This window comes from Zootoca vivipara, chromosome 5, assembly GCF_965207765.1.
Source record: "Zootoca vivipara chromosome 5, rZooViv2.hap1.1, whole genome shotgun sequence".
Classification (NCBI taxonomy): domain Eukaryota; kingdom Metazoa; phylum Chordata; class Lepidosauria; order Squamata; family Lacertidae; genus Zootoca; species Zootoca vivipara.
In genome coordinates this window covers 32298095-32313418 of record NC_142588.1, presented here as the reverse complement: position 1 = coordinate 32313418, position 15324 = coordinate 32298095, and the positions used below count along the sequence as shown (strand labels likewise).

The window sequence follows — 15324 nt, the reverse complement described above, 5'->3', positions numbered from 1 at the left end:
AATAAATAAATAAAACTTCCTTGCTGATCTTACATTAATCCCTAGTGGTTCTCATACCTGGGCCTGGGTCTAAAAAACGTATTTTCATTTGAGTCCTTTTTGGAGCTGATTTTCATTGTGATCTTTTTCTGGTTCCCTTGGAGAAGGGCTCTCTAGGAGGTTTGAAAGCAAGGCTAATTTAATAATCAAAATGAGGCGACATATATTTAAACTTTATTTCTGAAGATTGTGGGGATCTCAGAATCCCACCTTGATTTCACCATTCATAGAGCAACAATAACCAAATAGTCTCCCAGCTACTTCTCCATCAGGTCAAGTATTTCTGGGTACAACAGCTGAAAAGCATCGAGGCCCCAAATGAAATCCCAGTGGTCCCACTTAGGAAACTCTGTGTCATGAATGAGATTAGTAATTCGAGGCCGCAATTCTGCAATTTCCTTGGGCTGCGAAACCCAGTCCTGTCCTCCGCTCCACATCGCTGTTGGAATGGTGATCTCTTCTATTCTGTACAAGGGAGGAGTCGTCTAGGAAGAGACAGATAGTTTGAATATCACCTAGATATATGTACACATCTGCAGCTTTAAAAAAATAATCTGTGACATTGTACACAACAAACTTTCACCAAAGTAAACCAAGTGATTTTAAATTGGGTTCTTTTATTGGATTATCAATTAGTTGTGAAAATCAGAAGTAATTTGAGGAAAGCGTGGACTGCTACTTGAACGAGGATAGTGTTGTGTCGATGATGCACAAAACATGCACACAAGGGATGCATCCAACCCAATTTGAACTGCCCCTTTGTACACACCCTCGCTTTTAATTCCCTTTGCAGGCAACACAAAAATCCAGCAAATTCCTACCTGGTTGTATAGATCTATGTTCTTTGAGCCATAGTCAAAATATCTGAATTGACCTGCCTTAGCTGTCTAGAAAACGAAAGAGAACAATAGATAGGTGAATATATAGCCCTCCAACAAAAGCAAACAGCAAGCAAAGCTAACTCAAGAGGAAGATGTTGGAAGAGGGCACTCACAGAGTATCTTTCACTTTCATTTCATTTCACATTTAATTTGTATACCGCCTTTCTATTTTACTATACCCAAGGCAGCTTACAAGCTGAAGAAACAAAGAATGTACACCTTATAACAATCTAATCCAGTACAAAAATGTGATAATAAAACATAACTTTAAAATGAGCAACTTATATCAAATAAAGTAATATTCAGCAATCCATTAGAATAGCATCGACTATTAAACATCAGCATATAAAAATTAAACAGAAATCCACTCTTAACCATTACAATAAATAATTTCTAAACTATATTAATAATAAAAACAACGGCAAGTCGCAGTGCATAAAATAATACAATACAAATTGAGAAGCAGAGACTGGAGGGTGGGGCAAGGCAGGTGGGAAAGGCCTTGTCTGATGGACGGCTGGAAATCTCTCCGCTCACAGTTCTTCTTCTAAGCACAGCTCCCTTAGGAGGACTCCTAGGGCTGGAGGGTGGGGCAAGGCAGGTGGAACAATGGTGACTGTGCTGGCAGTTGAATCTTGCTGGAACTCTAGCAGTGGAGAGCAACTTATGCTGCACATGAGGGCAGCAGGCTAGCTTAAGGGCCACAAGGCAGCCCACTCTCCTCCAGCACTTTGCTTGATTCTTGCACACTTCCCACTCAAACAAATGCCGTGGGCCAGGCTAGTAGCTGCCTCTTTTCCTGCTCACTCAGCCAAGGACCTTTCTTAATAATCTTCTCTGTGATGTGTTGGGAGAAAGTAAATAGGCAAGACTTTCATACATAGCTGTCAAGTCTCCCGTTTTCCCCGGGAAAACCCCTTTTTTACTTACCTTTCCCCGGTGGTCCCCCGTATCACTTCGTCTCCCGTTTTTCGCCGTTATTTTCTCCTGTCGGCGGCCATTTTTTCTCTTTCCGATTTGCCCTTCTATGGGCACCAAAAATGGCCACCGCCAGCTTCAAAAGTCACATCTACGCATGTCCGGAAGTGCATAGACGTAACTTCCGGTGTTGGCGGCGGGCATTTTGGTGCCCATAGAAGGGCAAAGCGACACCGGAAGTTACATCGACGCAACTTCCGGTGTCAAATGGCTGCCGGTCCCGGATTCTGCAGTCCGGAACTTGGAAGGTAAGCTTCCATACCGCCCAGTTTAGCAATAAGCAAGCATTACTGCTACTGGGGCACAAGCTCAGGAGAGGGGCACTGGCTTAAACATGGGGTGGGCTTCTGTTCCTGCACCTCCAGCACCCACCACCTAAGTTGACAACTTCACTTTACCTCATGGTAAGGCCAATTTAGGCAGCGTCTGGGTTACAATGGCTTGTTGGTTCTGGTTTTGCCATTGCTAAATTGGGGACCCAGCTATACAGCTGCAAATATAATGTTCAATGTGTGTTTTAAGTGCACAAATTTGACACTAGATGACGATGATGAGGTTATGTCAAATTCAATACATTTTTCAAAACATTTTTAAAAAAAGCATTTTCACAGCGTTTTTTATATGTGTCTAGTCATTTTGCACTGGAAACACTGGAAACTCAGCTATTATGGCTCCTTTCTATTCAAACAATATCTAAGTTGTTATAAGGCAGACAACATTCAACAAAGAGAGAAGGAGAGAGAAAGGGAAAGGGAGATCTTATTATCTCTACCTGGCCCCAGTGGATCATATTTTTCACAGAGGTATAATCTGGGAATCGTGATACATATACATCAGTCCGACTCTGTAAGGGAATGGTAAATTTAGAAGTCATTTCACTTAACAAAAACTCTTTGTACTGGACTGTTGGCAGAGGCCAAAAGCAGATATATGTTGTAATTATTATTTATTTATTTATTTATTTATTTATTTATTTATTTATTTATTTGTACACTGCCCATCTGGCCAAGTCCCCCCAGCCACTCTGAGCGGCTCCCAATCAAATATTAAAACAATACAGCATTAACACAATTACAAAAGTCACAAACAATATATAAACCACATCAAAAAATACACAACGAAATGGAAAACAATTTCCACATAGATCAAAATCTAAAACTAAGAATACAGCATTAATACGGTACAGTTTAAAATGACACAGGTAAAAAATCACAGGAATTTAAACAGGAAAAAACAAAACAAAACGGAGCCCTCTCTGCCCAGCAGCAGCAGTGGCAGTAGTCCTTTAGAGAGCCCATTAGGCCCCGCCCCGGCCAGGTGGTGAGTGGCCGGACTGGGGCCCTCAGGCGCTGAGCAGGGGAGTCCTCCTGGGTTTGCACTTCTGAAGTGCAAAACCAATGCTGAGGAAACCCTGACCTGCAGTTCATAGCAACTGGTACATCATGAATGAGTTGTGTGAACCAGCTGACTGCCCAAACTCCACAGTTCTAGGATTTTATGATTCAGATACCTGTGAATAACCCTTATAATGAACAGCCCTTCATGCGCCACAAGGAGTTGGCTCATGGTTATATGGCCTATTTCCCCACCCAGGACACACCTGTTGTCTGTGCCCACCACCACCTACCTGCCCATTCAGTGACTGTGAAAAGAGGCCCAGTGCACATAGTGACCTACATGTCTAGAGCTCCCTGGCGTTATATGGAGTCCTGATTTGGCTAGGGTCTTCCCCCATCCTTGCTTGTGGGCCTGCAGAGCCCCTTCTTACATTTGACAATCTGCCCCTCACTTCCCTCTTTAGCATGTGCAGAAGCTGCCTTCTTGAGCATTGGACCCAATACTGGTCTTGTCCACTCAGTCTGCCACAGCCGGTCTACGCATGCAAGGGAAATCTCTAACTCACCAAGGGTTTGAGACCCATTGCTTACCCTCACCTGGTTTAGCTGGCCAGGTGAAAGCTGACTGTAGGGTGGGGGGGGGACCAATAGTGGACAAACTACCCCAGAAGGAGTATGACGTGTCCCCCAACAGAGGCACTACCTCTCCTTTAACACCCCATACACCCCAGTCATAAATATGATGAATAAATAAATATCAAACACTGAGACATACCACATTTAGATTTTTTTCATTGAATCCACTGACAAGAAAAAGAGCTTGTTTGCAGAGTTCGTCTACTGGGCTGTAGCTGCACGTTCGGGCCAGAATGGCTTTCAGTTTCGGACTCAGCAGACAAAATTCCTTTGTGCCAAATATAGCCTGCAAAAAGCCAGAGATACTTCATAATCCCAATCTCTCGAAAGCATTTCTTAAAGGGGGGGGCGGTTTAAATGTCCCTGTAGCTGGTTCATATTAAGGGGGTTTTTTTGTTTCTGATTTGTAAAAAGGTTTTAATTGCCAAATATAAAAATTGCAAAGTTTTCTCATTACAAAACAAGGAAACAACGATGGATGTATTGGATTAATATAATTTATAAGTTATTCTTTAAAAGGTAGAAATATTATACGTATCTTCCAAATGATTGATTACACTGATGATTTAAAAATAATAATAATCCATGGAGCAGTTGAATAAGGATAAAGTCAAGACGATGACTCTCTACAGGTTTTAACTTCAGAAAGGTTAGGTGCAAGTTGATTTCACTGATTTAGTTTGTGCTGTGTGGATTGGCTCTGCTAATATATCCATGAAGCTCAAAGCTTGCCATTGCTTGTCTTGTACATCTCAGTAAACTGCAGTGACACTAAAGTTGTGACAGAAGCTCAATGGCACCAGACCACACAGTAGACCAGACACTCCTGCCATTTCCACAATTCTATTAATTCTCCTCCAGGCTTTCCCTTTTTATATCCTTATAAGGTGAGCCAAAACATCTTGTCTGGTCTTCTGTGTTATGATCCTTGGTCTTCTTAATTTGGACTCTCTATATCCAGTCTCAAGAGGGTACTTTTTAAAAAAATAGTTTATCCTTCGAATTTTCTTTTCTGTCCTTTGATAGCCATGATAACATTTTAGTTAAAAACAAATTGCATGTATGTTTGAAAATTTAAGGGTGTTGGAATCTAAATTACTAATTTCTCTTCCCCCCCCAAAAAAACCCATGTTTTTCCAGCTAATTTACCTACAAAAAAACTGGGCTTGAGCCATAAAATTAGACACCTCCCATTTCGTCATAATGTCAAGCAGAGCTTACAAAAATTGAGAAAAGATAATGATTGCACACATACCTTCACCAGTGCTGCTGGCAAGCGTATGATTTGTAGTGGGACGCTGATAGTGTACTGCAATGTATAGGAAGGGGCCAGGGCAAAAAACATCTTGATTTTTTCAGCAATTTTAGGTAAAATAGAAAATGCCACAAAAGCTAGAGAGGAGGGGGGAATGGAGACTCAGTTTAGCATCCCTTAGTTTTGAATTTAAGTAATGCAGCATTTATAGGCAGACTCTTACTTTAAAACTTAGTTGAGCAAAATTAACATTCATTTCATGTGGCGCAATTCTTTTTCAAAATGGAAGAGTTAGACTACATGCAATATACAAAGCTATTTCATGGGAAAGAGCCCGGGATGGAATTGGAACCCCACTAAATGACATAATTACCACCATTGCAACAAAATGACATAGGCTTTATGTCAGATGAACAGATGCAAGTTTGAAGCCTAAGTGCTTTGCGATGGGGCAGAGTTAGAAAGCCCTCTATCCTATATATCAATTTCATTTACTCTCAGATTCTCATTTTTCCAATCTTAAATTCAGTTCTCCTCATTTCTACATCAATTAGAAATGTTTTTTAAGGCCGCATGGAAGGCTCTCTCAATGTAATCATGCCCCTCAAACCTCACACTTCCCAATAATGTAGAAAATGTTCCCCACACATACACTTTCAGGCTCTATAAAAGGCTTATTCAAGAGATCAGGGACACACAATCCCACTCCCCCTTTTGTGCATTCAAACAAATATCCAAAGAGTACTATGCTTCTTATAAAGACAGCAAACCTATCACAGGTTCTTGGATAACTAAAACTTCAGTAGCTATCTGGTGCCACCTACAGTAAATAGCTGGTGCCATCAAAAAAAAAAATGATGTGGTTTTTGTGCCTTTATTCTGCATATGACCAAGAACTAGTTCAACATTGGGCCATCCCATGCCAAACTGGCCCCTGGCTTAACTTCCTGATCTGTAGCAATCAAATTTGCATACATAGCCAACTGTAGAAAAGACTGTCCAATTCTATAGAGTGCATGCCAAGGTTTATAGTTATCATACCGACAGTGCATCCTTGAGAATGGCAGACATAATAGATGTCCTTCTGTCCAGTTTTCTGCAGAATGAAGTCTGCCATGGCAGGAAGGTCATAGATGCCCATCTCATGAAAACTGAAAACCACAAAACAAAGTAAATGAGAATTAAGTGCACTCATAATCTTTGGTTACAAGCACAAGCTCTTTCTCTAGAAAGCATATTTAAGGAACAAAAGGGAAGATTAAGCAGACTTTACCGTCAAATACCTAAAATTAGGCGATAAGATGAAGGGAAAGAGATACTTACTAGGGCCAGCTGTGCCTAGGCTGCGATACAACAAATTAACACTAAAAGCATGAGCACATTTACTAAGAAGAATGTTTCCATTTACAGAATCACAGCAAAGTCAGATGGTAAAACTTTTCCTGGACCATAAAATCAAACTGCCAATGAAGGGATTGCAGTGAAATCATTTCATGGGTGTGTCCATAAATTTTATGGTCTGGATAAGTACTAAAAATAATTTGGCACACATATAGAATTATTTAAATGCCTGAATATAGCCCGACATTAGCCTTCATCGAGTCTATTCACTGCATAATAAGGTAGGCAAGGGTGAGCATGCTTTGAACTACAAAATAACACGGAATGCCAAATTCCAGTAACTCAACTGCAAAAGAATAAATCTCATTGAATGGTGAATTCCAGTGATTACACACCAAATGAACTTACCTAAAATCCCAGAATGCTTCGTCTTCAATTGAAAGGTTTTGGTGTCTTCTAGACCAGGAGTTTCCTCTGTTGTTTCCAATCCAAACATCATATCCAGCATCTGCTAGTATGAAGCCCAGGCTCTGATGCGGCAGATTTGAGACCCAGACGCTGCCTTCCATGGTCAAACAGTGCAACAGCAGTATAGACGATTTGGAGCCTGGAAGTAAAAAAGACATTGCTTGATTGCTGACTGACTGATTAGTACCTCCAAAACACAACACAAGATACAAAATTAAAACTTAATCTAACATGGAGCAGTAGGCTTGGGTCTAAATGCTGGGTTTGGACGCAAGGAAGATTGGTTCCAGTTCCTGTTCAGTTGGGAAGCTAAAGTCTCAATATTAGATGCAGAAACATTGGAACTGAACCTTGAAACCTAAACACACACACCTTTTTTAAAAAGAGCTAACCCAAAAATTCTCAGGAAAGAACATTTGATCTGGCTGTTTAGTTTTTTTTCTCTTGTCTTGTCTTCTTTCTTTTTTGGAGCGCCTCATAAATAGAGAATTTTAGTCCTTCTGGAAAAATCTTTGTTTCCCCAGTTTTGCTGCCCACAAATACCAAGGAGGAATTATCTATATACCACTTCCTCCGGAAGCAGCTATCTATTTCTTTATAACTTTTATATGCCACCTTTTTTCTGAAGAGCTCTAGGCATTGTGCAAAGTCCCACCTCCCACATTCGTATTACAATCACAACAATTCAATGAAGTTTTTTAGGGTAAGAGAGTGTGTCCAAGGTCACCCAGGAAGCTTCTTGGCCAGTTGGGGATTTGAACCTGGGTCTACCCAATCTTGGGCCAAAGCTTTAACCCTTGCACCACACAGAGTTAGCAGAGGATGAGGCACAGGAAATCAGTGTTCACGGAAGGAGGCATGCTACACATTCTAGCCATCAGGCTCTCTTCCTGCTCACAACTGCAGATAGAGCATTTGGGCTGGATTCAACTAACCCAGCGTGCTTGTGTGAGCCAGCTCAAGGCATCCAATTAGCATAATGGGGTTTCCCCCACTCAAACACTCTGTGCCTTCCCAAAATCATCTGCGGAGAACCTCAAGAAAAGCACACAGGGAGGAAGGGAGGAAAAATTGCTCTGCCTGGCAATTAGAAATGTTTACATTGCTGAGAAGTTATGGAATAAGGACCTAAAATTTACTGCTTGCTGTGCGCTATAAGAGAATTTCATGATGGTATTTGACTCCTACAAGACTTGCAAAAATGTATAAGAACACAACCAACATATGTTGGAAGTGTAAAGAGGGCACATTCCATCATATGTGGTGGACGTGTAAAGTAGCCAAGGCCTTCTGGGAAATGATTTATAGTGAACTGGGAAAAATGTTCAAAATAACTTTTAATTTAAAAAAACCCAAAGGTTTTTGTATTAGGTTTAGTAGGAGAAGAATTACCGAAAGATAAGAAAGTATTATTTATGTATGTGTCAGCAGCGACAAGAATATTATATGCCCAGGGATGGAAAGAAGAAAGAGCCCCATCAAAAGAAGAATGGATATTGAAGATGGTGGATTATGCGGAGATGGCAAGGCTAACCGGGAAGATCAGGCACCAAGAGGATAACAAATTTAGCAGAGAATAGCACAATTTTATTGAATATATCAAAGAACGCTGTGAAAGTTTTAAAATAGTAGTAGGATTCACATAACACTTGTAATTTAAAACAACAAAGGATAAAAATGAAGTATAACAAATTGGGATAAAGTAATTAGATGCAGTTAAAAGAAGAAGAACTTCGGAAGCCAAGGGAAGAGTTCAGGGAACCCCATAAAGGTAAGGATTTGATTTTGGGTTATTGTTGGGGGTTTTTTAAATAAAAAAATAGTATGTATGTATGTGTGGGTTAAAAAAACCCACCTGTGTTTCATTTTTGAAACTTTGAAAATAATTTTTTTAAAAAAAGAAAGAAAAATGTTTACGCTGTTGGAAAGATCAGAAGAGTACATTCCTCCCCATGTTTTCTTTCCCAGATCAGACTTCATGTTAGTGGTCATTACTGTACAATGATATGAGTCACAACAGAGTCCTTGAGGCACTGGGTCTCATGAGTTTTTCTGTACCTCCTGGAATCCTGTTCAGGCTCAAGTAATAGCCGTCCTCTGTAAGGACCTCATGTTCTTCTGAAGGGTATCCCCAGTACTGGATTATCTGACTCTGTAAGGATACAAAGCCACATGTTAGACCATTTTCTCCACCAGTTGAGGTTTAAAAGTAATTGCTGGAAGCTGAAAGTTTTCGCCTAAAGGCTCATTTCTAAGCATTAAGCATGGATCCTTCACGACATGATCAGAATGGCCCAGGAGAGCCGTGTCCGAGAGTGAATATTTATATTTGTATCTCTTTGGATATTTGGGGAAGAATGAGCCAATACCTCCGAAGTGTATCAGCAACCCCTTGGGGGGAAAGACAGCACAAAGAAAGGTGAGAACAAAAAGATTCCTGGAAAGTACGAAGGGGAGACCACACAAAGGATGCAAAAAGAAAAGCAACTTTAATATAGTTTATTGAGGAGGAAACCATGCAACCCTTTGCTGCTTGTGCAACTAAAAGTGCAGTACTTGAGGAATGACTTAGATAGTTCCTGATACCGCAAGCCAAGAGGACCAATACACCACAGTAAAATGCCAATATATGTTTTCCCCACTCCTTAGGGGTGGTTCATTTTAAATTGGTTCACAAGACAATGCAGATGCTCCAGTGCAGGACTGGCCAGTGGGGTGCGCTCCAGTTGTTGCTGGACTCCAACTCCCATCAGCCTCAGCCAGCATGGATAATGGGAGTTGTAGTCTAACACGATTTGGAGAACACTACCTTGACTCCCCCTGTTTGAGTGCTTTCTGGACCAATCCTTTCACATGCAGGAGGATAGCTATGCCAGAGCCACATACCCAGTGCCAGAGCTACACACTCATTGCCAGCAGATAACATTAAACTTACAGAAGCTTAGCCAGCATTGTGAAATAATTACAACTGGGCTTATTTTGCTGTGTTCAGACAAGCCTCAGGCTGCCACCCATCTTGGAACACAGCTTGAGCGCCGGCGTGTTCTCAGTCTTCAACTTTTCTAAGTTGAAGACCTGGCAAGTTTCCAATCTGAGGGACTAGTGTTCACGATAAGGACAAATTGTATTGTAAATTACGCTGACATGTTTTTATGAACAGAGCCTGTGAATAAGGATATATAATGAGCTGTTGTCACCAAGAAAGAACAATTATTCTCAGACAAGTTGGGTTTCCTCATGCAGGTGCTCCTTTGTAATACAGAGTTTATCGGAAACTTTTTGAAGTCTCCCAGTTTCATACCTCAGACAAGCAATCACATGAGGTGCTGAGAGTACCAAGAAGAAATCAGACTAACTGCCCTTAATTACAGTTGCATAAATAGAGGGGAAAATACTTTCTATTTATTTCACACATTAATTTTTCTTGGTATCTCAAACTACCAAGGCAACTTAAGGAGTGAATGTTCCCATGTATGGGTCATGTGAACCAACTGAGACATACCCCAAATCCTCCAAATGTCCCTATTTTCCAGGGACAGTCCCAGGCTTACAGAAGCTGTCCTGGTTTCTCATTTGATCCCAGAATGTCCCACTTTCCCTTAGGATGCCCCTATTTTCATTGGAGAAATATTGGAGGGTATGGAGTTATGCAAACCCCGAGTCATATGAAGGCAGCCCTGTATAGGAAAGTTTTAAAAAGTTTAATGTTTGGTTATGTTTTTTATATATGTTGGAAGCTGCCCAGAGTGGCTGAGGCAACCCAATGAGATGTGTGGGGTATTCTTCTTATTCTTAAATAGGATGCCCCTATTTTCATTGGATAAATGCTGGACATTCCCAGGACATTCCCATAATTACAGAAGCCATTCTAGTTTCTGATTAGATCCCTGAATTTTCCCCTTCCACTGCCACCACCAAACTCAGTGAGGAGGATGAGCCGGTGTTTGTAGCCAGCGCTGGCACTTGCAGTGGTGCTGTGCTCTTGTGAGTCAGCTGGTTCCCACGAGAGTGCAGCACCGAAGGACATGTGTGGCAGCTGACTCGAGAGAGAGCCATAGCTGCCAAGTCTCCCGTATTCCCCGGGAAACCCCCGTTTCTCCAGCTGTCCCCAGCCGAAAAAAACAGATGTTTTTGTTTTCCCCCGGTTTATTCTGGTGTGGTGGCCATTTTGGAACTGGGCGGAGCATGCTCAGAAGCGACTTTTGATGCTGCTTTGCCCAGTTCCAAAATGGCTGCAGCGTGACTTCTGGTGTGACTGCCATTTTGGAACAGGGCAGAGCAGCATCAAAAGTCGCTTCTGAGCATGCTCCGCCCAGTTCCAAAATGGCGGCAGCGCTACTTCCGGTCTGCTACTTCCGGTCCAGTCCCTTATTTCTCAGGCCGGAACATGGCAGCTATGGAGAGAGCACAGAATCACTGCAAGCACCAGCGCCAGCTCATCCTCCTCGCAGAGTGTGGGGCACCCAAAGACACGCACCCCGGTTTTCATCAGAGGAATGTAGGAGGGTGTGCTGCGGTGAAAGGGTACTCAGCCATTGTGAAGGGGATTGTATGAATACACTGAAAATAGTGTTGTTGTTTTTGGGCCCATTAAAAACATTCCAAGAAATGAGCACACCTTTATCAACACATTTGTACATCTCACCCTCAGAATCTACTAATAGCAAGGACCATCAAGGGCAGCATTTAGCATTCATAGGGTTATGTTTTCTCATGAATAATTTTATAACAAAGTGCATCCAGAAGTATGTAGTACTCCATAGTAGAGGGGAAGGGCTCGCAAAGCTCTCTTCTACACTCTTGGTCAAATGCATGACTGAGGGTTAAGACTCTAAGAATGCTATAGTGCTTCTGGCTACAATTCTACACACACTCCCAAGTCTTGGTGGACAGGGGGGGTGGTGCTCACTGTGCAAGAAATAGGGAGAAGATCACACTGGGAGAACTCAACTCACAATATTCATTCAATATTCAACTTACAATATTCATAAACTGTTCGGGATTCAAGTCTTCTGAGCTCACTGCTCCATGCACTGACATCATGATAAGCAGTAGCCACATCCTTGAGAAACTGCAAAACAACTGGATATTTTAGATAAGATGGGGGAAAGGTTTACTGCGCTTACTTATTTAAGAGAGCTTTTATATGGCTCAGTCATCAAAACCTCAAAGCAGTTTACAAAAAGCAATATAAAATATCTATTAAAACATTGTTAAAATCAGATATTAAAAACAAGTTGGCCTTTCGAAATTTCAAAAAATAAAAATGTAATAAAATAAAATTACATGTTACAATGCATGTTTGGGTAGTGGTGAGCTTAAATAAAGGGGTTTTTTTAAACAGGCACTGAAAACAGCAAAGCAGACGTGCTTGCCTAATATCAATGGGTATGTCATCACGCATCATCTCTCATAGGGGCATTTCCAGCCCCATTTCAGAGCATGTGGCACCTAGATCCTGTTTAAAAAGAAAAATAAGTCAGAATGCTTCTTAATGCACAATCAGAGACAGTGTGCTTCTGAATACCTAGGAAGGGGGGAGAGAGGAGGGAAGAGGGTTGTTTATCTAAATAATAATAATCACTTGTGCCATTCAAAACTGGAGAGAACAGAATCAATACCTGTGTTGTGTGTAACTTGCAGGGACCATTTGTAGTATTGAAAGAGTACCTGAGTGTAGAGCAAACCTAGTTGACTATGCCAACTTTGCCTTGCAAACATGCATTGACTTTTGAAATCCTGAACATTTCGTTTTTGTGGCAGTTGTAAGATAAGCCGTGATAGCAGAAGTTTACATATGTTCAACATTTGCAGGCAGAAAGCACTTCTTTGCTGCTTCTAAATAATACGCTATTTTAGTGTCAGTAGTTTTTTTTTAACATAAAGTGTTTGGAGGGCTTCCCCCCACCCCCATACCCAATGAAAATGTCCATCTATTGGGTCAGTTTATGCAGTCAATAAAATCAAGAGCTACAAAGTTTCTTAGATCATACCGGTTTAGGCTATGGAGGCAGAGAGGGGAATGTATAATTCAATGGGTCTCTCTCTCTCTCTCTCTTTTTCTCCCTCTCATGCACACAGTTCTAGCCATGTAAAAAAGAAAATAAAACTTGTGTGGAAGCATGCTGACTGACTCCTTGTGCCTGAAATACTAAGGAGTGTTTTTTTTTACTAAGCATTCTGCAAAAGTAAAGACAGGGAATAAAGGAGGAAGGGTACAAAACTGAGGAACCACTATCTCATGCCTTTGTAATACTGGCAATAACAAAGTCCTCATTTCCAAAACCAATCTCATTACTTTGCCTTTTCTTAAGAACTAGTAAAATCTCTCAGTTTTGCTATAAATCTGATTTTTTAAACGTCTCCAAAAAAAGATATTGAACACACAATACTACTTTGAGGGTTGAAGAATGGGAAATATTTTCAAATCTATATGCCCAAGTTAATATTCTGAAAATATATCTCACATTGCATATTAGCATTTAATCTTTATGTTCCCCTCCTTCCGCATTCTTAAAACCTTTATACATATATTATTGGCTTTCTGTGTTGGTTTCAGAGGAAGGGAAGTTTCTGTTTAACGAAAATGAGTTTCCAAAAATTAAACGAGAAAAACATGCAAGGAGAAATGCAATAAGATGGCTTACTGAGGGTTTGGAGGATAAAGCTTGCTTTGGTTTTTCAAGCAAATCTAATAAAACCCCACCAACTAGATTCCATATCCAATAACTGTTTAAATACGCCAGTATGAATGTCATCAAAAACTGTGAAGCACAATTATTAATGTTAAGAACATAATTGTCACTTTCTGTACTTTAATTTTCCTCTGACCCTGCTTTTATATAATCACACATAGAACGCATGCATATATGTACCTACGATGATAATAATAATAGTAACAATAATAACAACTTATTATTTTTACCCAACCCATCTGGCTGGGTTTCCCCAGCCACTCAGGACAACATTTCATGCCTCTCATGAAGAAGATTTTTGTCCGTGAAAGTCTATGTTTGTTAAGTCTTTAAGGCACTACAAGACTGTTTGTTGTTTAAATACAGACTCCGATAGTTTTAAATTTAAAATGTAGCCTTGGAATTTGATTCCATACATCTAGCATTTTGAATAGTCCAATGCAGAACTCACATGAATGCAGGAGAGCAGGTGTTGATGTGCCTTCAGGTGAGTGTTTCTGATGAATGCAAAAGGAGACCTGAAAATTTCCTTCATAAATACCTCAAGTCATCCAGCTGTGCTCATTAACTGGGTGCAACATCTTTCTTTTTCATTATGTGTACATAGGCATAGAATTGCAGCCTGGGAGTGTTATCCACACATGATGTTTTCTCCGATTGTCCCATGAACATCTGGTGTAGTCTGAAGTAGCAAGTTCTACTTTAAGTCCCGACGGTGTTTAATGCGCACAGTCATACCTCGTGTTGCGTCCGCTGCAGGTTGTGTTTTTTCGTGATGCGAGTTGCGAGTTTTTCACTGCGGGTTGTGTTTTTTCTGCGCACTTCGCACACGCACAGAAGTTTTCTGTGTGCTTCACACATGCACAGAAGCGTTCTGCGCACTTCACACATGTGTAGAAGTGCTCTATCACATTCTCGCGCATGCGTGAAAGCACCACTCGGGTTGTGGACTTTTTGGGGTGCGAACAGCACCCCGGAATGGATCGGGTCCGCAACCCCAGGTACCACTGTATATCATAAAATAACAATTCACATCTTCTGTAGTGCTCTTGTTCAGATGTGGGCTGGTGAGGGAAAATAAACTGAGCTTGAATATGGAAAGACAAGGGCACTGTGAGCAAGACGCGGGTTCCTGGGTCTGAGAAACTGGCCAATTATTCTGAAGGAACAGCTACATAGCCTGAGAGTGCTTCTGGGTGTAGCTTTATCACTGGAGATCCAGGTGATAATGAAGGGGGGGGTGTTGCCAATTGTGTTATTGAGCTAGATCTGATCCTATAGTTTGCATTGCCTGCATTGTATAATTCTGAGTGTATGGCTTAGCCACCCCACCCCACCCCCCATATTGCTCTCTTTGCCTCTCTGTGTGCCAAAGTGTAATGTAACAGTGAGACACCTTGCTATTCTGGAACACAGAATGAGAGGCAGAGAGGCTTATCAGCGATTCACTGCGGATGCACTGCTGCTATGCTTGACGCATAGTCTTACTGAAGGCTTTGTTGAGTCAGCTTGTGTTTACAAGAAGAACCGGACACAGGAAGAAGATCCTTATATGTACTTGTGACCCCCTTGTGTTTATGAGAAGGCCAGGATACGGATTCTCCTTATATGGACTTGTAACCTGTGACCCCCTTGTGTGCGCACATTTACAGAGGAGGGGGAAAGGAGGCCAAGAAGTGTATAAGAATAATTGC

General features: G+C 41.2%; 1 protein-coding gene across 1 annotated transcript; it reads right to left on the bottom strand.

The window, feature by feature from the left end:
* Positions 1 to 203: 203 nt before the first annotated feature.
* On the bottom strand, positions 204 to 11996 carry LOC118096565 (lipase member M-like). Its single transcript, XM_088669838.1, has 9 exons — positions 11916 to 11996; positions 8994 to 9087; positions 6876 to 7074; positions 6168 to 6277; positions 5127 to 5263; positions 4011 to 4157; positions 2671 to 2742; positions 861 to 926; positions 204 to 524 (listed from the first exon to the last, which is right to left on the bottom strand). The coding sequence occupies exons 1-9, from the start codon at positions 11994 to 11996 to the stop codon at positions 297 to 299; spliced, it is 1134 nt and encodes a 377-aa protein (XP_088525964.1). The 3' UTR covers positions 204 to 296.
* Positions 11997 to 15324: the final 3328 nt, after the last annotated feature.

Excerpts from the sequence above, each read along its gene's own strand:
- LOC118096565 (XM_088669838.1), bottom strand. The coding sequence starts at position 11,996 with ATGTGGCTACTGCTTATCATGATGTCAGTGCATGGAGCAGTGAGCTCA. Across the intron at positions 6,278-6,875 it reads GAAGCATTCTGGGATTTTAG|TTTTCATGAGATGGGCATCT; the intron begins GTAAGTTCATTT and ends TGTGGTTTTCAG. Across the intron at positions 525-860 it reads ACATAGATCTATACAACCAG|ACGACTCCTCCCTTGTACAG; the intron begins GTAGGAATTTGC and ends GTCTCTTCCTAG.